We start from the raw sequence: 9,298 nt of genomic DNA on the forward strand, positions 1-9,298 counted from the left end.
ATTTTTCAATATGTTTTAAATGTAATTTTTTCTAACATTTTTAATGTAAAAAATTATTTTATTTATTCATTTTTAGTTAATGTACTTAAAATAGTAATTAACATAGTATTTATTTTCTATAATACGAGGTGATTCTATAAAAATATATACGATGAAGTAATTGATTTGATTGCATCTAACAATTGTAATACTTATAGAGTCTGGTTGATAGAACATTCAAATTAACTGAAAACCTATTTTCTAAAGCTAAAAGCTTATTTAATAAAAGAAACACTGTTTAATAAAATAGTTAAAATGAATAGCCGCTGATATTTTTTTTGTGTTACATATTTTAAACATTTTATTATTATTAACTAAAAGTGTTTTTTATCATTTTTATTTATTTGGTTTTTTATACCTTACTTTATTTATTTTTGTTATATTAAAATTTAAATTAAGATTACATTCATTTTTTTTTTATCTTTATTGATATAGTGTGTAAAAGAATTTGATTTATATTATAATAATTATAAAATTTATTTTACATAGAAAGAAATATATCTTTAATTTGATAAAAGCATCAAAATTTAAATAAACAATATTAAAAAGAATAAAAAGTAACTAGAAAGAAATTAAGTACTAAATATATGAAAAGATACATAAATAATAAAAAATAAAATAAAGATTTAAAAAATTAATTTTAAAGAATGAGTTTTCTAATTTATTATATAAAATAAATTTAAAAATGTTGATAAAGTAATTTTTGAAATATATAAATTTAATTTATGAGTTAATTAAAGTTAATTTTATAAAAATTGTACATTAAAAATAAATTTTTATAATTTTTTATTAAGATATAAAACATGTTTATTCGTATTTTTAAAAAGAATTTTCTCTTTTAAAAAAATAAAATAAAAAAAATAATATATATATATATATTTTAAAACTCTTTAAAAATTCAAACAAACATATTTATAGTCTTTATTTTGTTATAAACTATTTTTTTAGTCCTCTAATATATGTGGTCTAATAAAAACTAACATTTTATGTTACCTAATATATTTAAAATATTATAAAAAATTTTAAATTTTATAAATTTTGTTAGAATCTAGTACTTAATTAAATTATATATATATATATATATATATATCTTTCATTTTTTTCAATATATATATTTATATATAATATAAAAATTTGTTTATCAAAATTAATAAAAACAGTTAAATATCATAAATTTATATTCTACTCTAACATTATTTATAAATTTTTTTTAATTACAATCTTTTATATTAAATTCAAGCATTTAAAAATACTAAATTTTAACTTAAAAAATTTGTGTGTTGAAAAAAGTGACCGTTTCTAACGCGCTTTCTATTAAATGAATAAATATATTTTTTATTAAATATTTTGTTAACTAAAATTTTACAGTAAATAAATAAATATTAAATAATTTGATTTTTAAATTTGTGTAACATAAAATAATAAATAAATTACTTTTTAAAAAGTTGTAAATTATAAATCATTAATACATTACTTTTAAAAAAATTGTAAATTATAAAGCATTAATACATTAAATGCATTGCATTTAATGCAATAAATTTAAATATTAAAAATAATATTTTAATATTAAAAAATTATTTTATTATATTTTTTAAATCTAATTAACAATTTCTTTTATAATAAAAAAATATTATTTTTAACCTGTTTTTCTCCTTCATGGAACATTTTCCAATCACAATGGTAACGCATCTTAACATTGATATACATATTTTTCTTCAAAAAAAAAAAAAAAAAATGGTAATCAGTGTCTTGTCTCTATAAATTAGGATACTCTGCTCTTTCAAAATCATCTCTCTCACTCTCAATCACTCACTCTGTCTGTGGCGATCCTTCAAGTTCTTCACTTTTCTCTGTACTTTTCCGTGCAGAGATCATAGTAAACTATTAGCTTCCAACCTACGAGATCTTCTTCATCACCAGATTTCTCTTTCACCCTTTTCATTTTATCCTTTGTTAGCTTAATTCTTCGGATTTTCAGTCTGAGGCCATTCCATTTCAATACACACATACATAGCACACCCTTTTTCAGTGTCAGATTATTATTATTTACTTTTCAGTGAGAGAGTGAGAAAACAAAGTGTGAGAGGGGATGACTACTAACAGTAATAAGAACCTTGAGAAGATGGCTTCAATTGATGCTCAGTTAAGGTTGCTGGCACCGAGTAAGGTTTCTGATGATGACAAGCTTGTTGAATATGATGCTTTGTTGCTCGACCGTTTCCTTGACATTCTTCAGGATTTGCATGGGGATGATATCAGAGAAACGGTAATTGTCATCAATATGATTTAATTTAATTTTTTTTTTTTTGTGAGTTTTAGTTGTGTGGGTCATGAAAATGATGCTGTTTTTGACTTGGTGTTGGTCGGCTTCTGATACCCCACTTCGATTTTTCGAATTGATAAGCGTAAAGATGGGAACTTTAGCTTAGCTTTGACGGTTTTCTGAAACCCCGCTTCGGGTTTGGTGAAATGGTGAACGTTTTGGTTTTGGAGTTTGTCATTTGGTGAAGAAAAAAAAAAAAAAGAGGGAAAAATTGTCTGGGGTATGTGTGTAGTCTGGTGGGTCCTGAATTGTGTTTGTTCTGATTTTGATCCTTCAAATTTTGAGTTAAAAAGTTTCTGTATATGGTCAAATCAAGTCTTCTTTTAATTTCACTATGTGTCTTATTAGTTTCTTTGTGTGATTTGATGTTGACTAGGTTCAAGACTGTTATGAGCTTTCCGCTGAGTATGAAGGGGAGAATAACCCCCAAAAGTTGGAGGAACTTGGGAACATGCTAACTGGTCTTGATGCTGGGGATTCTATTGTGATTTCAAAGTCATTTTCTCACATGCTTAATTTGGCCAACTTGGCTGAAGAAGTTCAAATTGCATATAGAAGAAGGATTAAGCTGTTAAAGAAGGGTGATTTTGCTGACGAGAATTCTGCTATCACTGAGTCAGATATCGAAGAGACCTTCAAGAGGCTTGTTAATCAACTGAAGAAAACTGCTCAAGAAGTCTTTGATGCTTTGAAGTGCCAAACTGTAGATTTGGTCCTAACTGCTCATCCTACTCAGTCTGTTCGTAGATCTTTGCTGCAAAAGCATGGCAGGTATGTCCGTTACTTATCTCAATTTTCAATTTTTCATTGTTGTAAAATATAGCCCAGATGAGGAGCTCTGATAGTCAGTTTATTATCTCAATGACAATGACATTGCTCTGAAATCCGGGATTTTGGGCATTTTGGCAGTTTCTTCCTAAAAAAGCTTTAATCTTTTTGTTGATAATAACTGCCCCTTTTTTAAATTGCAGGATAAGGGATTGTTTGACACAGTTGTATGCTAAAGACATAACGCCAGATGATAAGCAGGAGCTTGATGAGGCTTTACAAAGGGAGGTACCTAACTGTTGATTGTTCTTAACTCTATATACTTATATGATGCCATTAATGACCGGGAACCAAGTTATTCTCAGTTTTTAATAGTATAAATATTTCTTATTATAATTCAGCCTTTGAGTTGGAAAGCTCTACTTTTATGGATTTGGCTGTTCCATTTGAATTTCCTCTCCTACCTAGTTTCCAATTGGATTTGAATTCTATTAACATTCTTCTTTAAGAAGAAACTTGGTTTATTGTGGCTCTGAATTGGTGGTTAAAATTGTGTGACTCTATGGAGATCTTTGTGGTATGGCTAAGGCCCTAATGACATTTCTCTCATGCAGATTCAAGCTGCATTTCGTACAGATGAAATTCGAAGGACTCCTCCTACCCCACAAGATGAGATGAGGGCAGGAATGAGCTACTTTCATGAGACTATCTGGAAAGGTGTACCAAAGTTTTTGCGCCGGGTTGACACAGCTCTGAAGAACATTGGAATAAATGAACGGGTCCCATATAATGCCCCACTTATTCAATTCTCTTCTTGGATGGGAGGAGATCGCGATGGTATATTTCCTTTTCCTAAACAGTTAATGAGTGGGCATGACGCTCTTTAAGTAGCTTTATCTTTGTTAACTTCCAAACTTTTTAGGCCAAAGTATTTATGCGCTATAAATTTGTGCTCCATATCCTTGATTCCTCATATTTTCTTTATTCAGTTCACTGTCTACATTGGACGAGATCATAGTCAGTGTTGAAGGCTTCCATAAGAGTGTGCCTTGTAATGTACTAATTAGTTAATAGCCCATCTTATAATTTGTCTAATGTGTGTTGTAGGCAACCCCAGGGTAACTCCTGAAGTTACAAGGGATGTGTGTTTGCTGGCTAGAATGATGGCTGCTAATTTGTACTTCTCTCAGATTGAGGATCTCATGTTTGAGGTATCAAATATGCTGATCATTATTGATCATTTATTCTATTTTACCATTGAGGTTACTGTTTTACCATCTTGCTTCTTGTCTGCTGCTGGCAGTTATCTATGTGGCGCTGCAATGATGAGCTACGGGTTCATGCTGAAGAACTCCATAGCTCCTTAAAGAGAGATGCAAAACATTATATTGGTATGTACTATGCTACAAGGATTTTTTTTTTTTTCAGAATTATATAAATTTTTAAATTCCTTACTGGAATGTACAATGTAGAACTCAACTAATTCCATTTTCACTACTGAACTCTCTAAACTTCTGAGTTGTAGTTGTGATAGTGTCTCAAACTTGTTGAATATTATTGTAATAAATTCATTGCTGCAGAGTTTTGGAAACAGATTCCTCCAAATGAGCCATATCGCGTTATTCTTGGTGATGTAAGGGACAAACTTTATAATACACGAGAACATGCTCGGCAGTTATTAGCCAATGGGAGTTCTGAAATCCCTGAAGAGACTACCTTCACAAATGTTGAACAGGTATTATCCTCAAAATAGCCTGATAAACTGTTGTGAGATACAGATAATTGAACAGTTTCACATTTAAGGCAAGTGCCTTGAAGTGACTCATTGGATTGCTTGCCTGTTTGCCTTTATGTTATGTTCCACTTTTAACACAATATCTAGGTGGTTTTCTTCAGCCATGCCATATGTAGGATTCATTCCTTGATGAATGTCAGTAGCAGTGCTGGGTTTCCCATCCTTGAAGATGGTTTCACTTCTTGATTATGGGAATACTGACATATTTTAGGTTTGGTTGGTTTTAGTTTCTCTAGTGCTTATTGGCTGATCCTTTGAAAAGTTTGAAGAGGAATAGTTTTCAAACTGCTAGGAGAATTGTGTATTGCCAATAATTTTAAGGAATATTTGTTCAAGTTGGCAACAATGCTCTCAACTCTGTAATTACCAATTTTATTCAGACAGCATTAAACCTACAACTCAGAAAAGGCAATACCTAATGCATGGCATGAGATTATATTAAATGGTTCGCAAAAATTATGTAATGATTTAATAAATTATATTAAAACTCTTTAACCACCATTTTTTCCCATGTAGTTCCTGGAGCCTCTTGAATTATGTTATAGGTCACTGTGTGCATGTGGTGATCAACCAATAGCTGATGGAAGCCTTCTTGATTTCTTACGGCAAGTTTCAACATTTGGGCTTTCACTTGTGAGACTTGATATCCGTCAAGAGTCAGATAAGCACACTGATGTTATGGATGCGATTACAAACCACCTGGAGATTGGATCTTATCGAGAATGGTCTGAGGAACGCAGGCAGGAATGGCTGCTGTCTGAACTCAGTGGAAAGCGCCCTCTCTTTGGCCCTGATCTTCCTAAAACAGAAGAAATTACTGATGTTTTGGAAACCTTCCATGTCATTGCAGAACTTCCTTCAGATAATTTTGGGGCCTATATCATCTCAATGGCAACGGCCCCATCTGATGTGCTTGCTGTAGAACTTTTACAACGTGAATGCCATGTGAAGCAGCCATTAAGGGTTGTCCCATTGTTTGAAAAGCTTGCTGATCTTGAGGCTGCTCCTGCTGCGGTAGCTCGACTGTTCTCTATTGATTGGTACAGAAACCGTATCAATGGGAAACAAGAAGTTATGATAGGATACTCAGACTCAGGAAAAGATGCTGGTCGTCTCTCTGCAGCTTGGGCACTGTACAAGGCTCAAGAAGAGCTCATACAGGTTGCAAAGGACTTTGGGGTTAAACTTACAATGTTCCATGGCAGAGGAGGGACTGTGGGAAGAGGAGGAGGTCCCACTCATCTTGCTATATTATCCCAACCACCAGATACTATTCATGGCTCACTTCGGGTAACAGTGCAAGGTGAAGTTATTGAACAGTCATTTGGAGAGGCACACTTGTGCTTCAGAACACTTCAGCGTTTCACAGCTGCTACACTTGAGCATGGAATGCACCCTCCTGTGTCGCCAAAACCAGAATGGCGTGCCCTCATGGATGAGATGGCTGTCATTGCAACAAAGGAATATCGCTCTGTTGTTTTCCAGGAACCTCGTTTCGTTGAATACTTCAGATGTGTAAGTACTGTTTACTTCAGCGCAGAAAGATGTCTTTGAAAATCTTGCAGTTTATGTGGTATGCTTACAAAAATGAAAATTTAGTTAATTTGGCTATTCAAAATGCATTAATAATGTTTCCAATTAAGACACCACAATCCAATGAAAATATTATTACGTTAGAACTTAGTCTTTTGGGTTACATTATTTTTCTTTCCTTTATATTTGAATATGGCAAACTGCAGGCAACTCCTGAGTTGGAATATGGAAGAATGAACATTGGCAGCCGTCCATCAAAAAGAAAGCCAAGTGGAGGAATTGAATCACTCCGTGCAATTCCCTGGATCTTTGCTTGGACTCAAACAAGATTTCATCTGCCTGTATGGCTTGGCTTTGGGGCGGCATTTAGGCATGTAATTGAGAAGGATCCAAAGAATCTCCAAATGCTTCAAGACATGTATAACCAATGGCCTTTCTTCAGGGTCACCCTTGACTTGGTTGAGATGGTGTTTGCCAAGGGAGACCCTGGGATTACTGCCCTTTATGACAAACTCCTCGTGTCAGAGGAACTGTGGCCGTTTGGAGAGCGTTTAAGGTCTAAATATGAAGAAACCAAGAGCCTTCTCCTCCAGGTAATCTAGTATAGCATGTATGGATTCATATTTGAATGAGCATGGATCTATGTTTACTTCACTACTGTAAGTTATAACCTTTCGACTCACGTATACAAGTTTTTCAGTGTGTTGAAATAGAAAATGACTCTTAATTTTTATCTTGGTATGTTAATGACCCTGTAAATTATGCTTGTAGGTTGCTGGACACAGAGATCTCCTGGAAGGAGACCCCTACTTAAAGCAAAGACTTCGCCTTCGTGATTCATACATCACGACCCTCAATGTCTTGCAAGCCTACACATTGAAGCGAATCCGTGATCCTGACTACCATGTGAAGTTGAGGCCACATTTGTCCAAAGAAGAATACATGGAATCAAGCAAGCCAGCAGATGAGCTTGTAAAACTCAACCCTACAAGTGATTATGCTCCTGGTCTGGAGGATACCCTTATTTTGACAATGAAGGGTATTGCTGCCGGCATGCAAAACACTGGTTAATCTGCCATTGCCGTGTTCGTTTTCCCATACAATGTAATGTTGTGGCTTTGGATACTTGCATTGTAACCTCTGCTGTCTACTATAGATGTGGACTAGCATTAAATAACAATTACTCTATATTATCATACAATAAAACAGGATTTGGCTTATGGCAAGGATTTCAACTGCATTATCTTCTGCTGTTTGATCTTGTGTTTTTCTTATATTTATTCTCATAGGGATTAGTGTGTCTTAAAATTATAAAATTGATGGGCCAATGAGGTATCGTTTTTTTTTTCTCGATGCTCTCAACTTGTGTCACATAGGATACATGTCTGAGTTTCACCAACATGCAGCAGGTGGCAGGTTGGCCTTGAGTGAAGTTCGTTTGTGTGTATGTGTGTGTGCCAGTGTGTTGTCCTAAAGTGAAGAACACTGTGAATGAAAATACTCATTTGAATATTTTCCAAAGCCATGAACCTGTTTCTGCTAGATTAGCACCAATAATTTGTCATTTGGTACCCTCAACGATCAAGTTTAATTTAGCTCTCATTTTCTTAATTTCTCATGTGATAGTGTTTGATAGACAAGCTAAAATGACAAAGAACTTAACATATATGAATTTTATTTTGTTTGGTGCATTTAATAAGATAACAAAACATGACAAAGTTCAAAAGTTCCACTGAAGGTGCAAGTGAAACCATAAAAATACATAGTAGAAGAATTGTTCTATTGTGTTATATTCCACTCCGTTACACACAATGTTCATTGGTCTATAAGATCAAACTGAAACCATCTCCCTAGGGTGGAGATTAGCCATAGAATCAAGCTTGTGTTTTCTGTCATGGCTTCTAAACTCTTCTTGCACACAAGCTTTGGATATTTCACAAGAGTAATCTACTTTTCCTTCGGGTGGAGAGTGAACATGGAAGGCATGAAAGAGGGTCATGAATGTTGACATTATGCATATAGTACATTCATAAATCAATGTATTCATATTCATGCACTTTCATTTTTATTAGTTGTTTTTCCGAAGAAAGGTTTTAGAATGAAATAGAGGTGTCGTCATTATTAAACAGTTTTTATACTCAATCTAATTACGCAAACTTGACTAGATAATAAATCTCCTTTTCTATTTATCTGTTGAAGAAAGCAATTGTTTTTGTTTATCTATCCATGTAGAAAAGTTCAATACATTACTAATGACTATTTTTTCACTTATGCCTTTGTGTCCATTTAAAATATTTATTTTATTTTAGTAATTCAAGAGTCAAAAGGAATCCTATTGATAAAGGGTAAATTATTAAGTTAACATTTAATTCTGACAATGATTAAAATTTTCCGTTTGTGTAATTTTGCTCTTTAGAGAGATAACTAGGAATGAAGCTAATATAAGATTTGGTAAGAAAAGATGGAAGGATATAGCTTAATAATATAAGAAGCTGACAAATTGTTATTTAAGTTAAAATTGTCATTATCTAACAACAAAGCTTGGGAGATTTACCAATGGGTGAAGCATAGTAGTCCAAACAAGTTTATGAAGAAAATGGTCACCAAATTAATTTAGGGCTTTGATTGGATAACCTTTTTCACGAAATATTTACAAACTGGAAAATTTTTGCTCTCACATAACGTGTCTCGATAATCCCGCTCACTCTGTTTCATGTTACACACAAGGACACAAATAGACAGTTTTTAAGGGGGATGCGAAACTAAAGGGGAAAACGAGTTGACTTAAAAAGCTGAACATATTTTTTTAAAACTTAATCAGCACACACGTTAACAGTTCA

General features: G+C 33.0%; 1 protein-coding gene across 3 annotated transcripts; it reads left to right on the forward strand.

Moving 5' to 3' along the window:
* Window positions 1-1,733: 1,733 nt before the first annotated feature.
* Window positions 1,734-7,697, forward strand: LOC113857392 (phosphoenolpyruvate carboxylase). Of its 3 annotated transcripts, none has more exons than XM_027489221.1 (10): window positions 1,734-2,305; window positions 2,739-3,133; window positions 3,334-3,418; window positions 3,745-3,967; window positions 4,238-4,341; window positions 4,434-4,521; window positions 4,711-4,865; window positions 5,442-6,440; window positions 6,665-7,051; window positions 7,230-7,697. In XM_027489221.1, the coding sequence occupies exons 1-10, from the start codon at window positions 2,129-2,131 to the stop codon at window positions 7,527-7,529; spliced, it is 2,913 nt and encodes a 970-aa protein (XP_027345022.1). In that variant the 5' UTR covers window positions 1,734-2,128; the 3' UTR covers window positions 7,530-7,697. The 3 variants fall into 3 exon arrangements, with proteins under 3 accessions (XP_027345022.1, XP_027345021.1, XP_027345019.1); XM_027489220.1 differs by having other exon boundaries at window positions 1,803-2,305; window positions 2,739-3,171; window positions 3,381-3,418; window positions 7,230-7,680; XM_027489218.1 differs by having other exon boundaries at window positions 1,804-2,305; window positions 5,442-6,449; window positions 7,230-7,680.
* Window positions 7,698-9,298: the final 1,601 nt, after the last annotated feature.

The sequence above is a fragment of the Abrus precatorius genome, unplaced genomic scaffold (assembly GCF_003935025.1).
Source record: "Abrus precatorius isolate BTA unplaced genomic scaffold, Abrus_2018 Scaffold2, whole genome shotgun sequence".
Lineage (NCBI taxonomy): Eukaryota > Viridiplantae > Streptophyta > Magnoliopsida > Fabales > Fabaceae > Abrus > Abrus precatorius.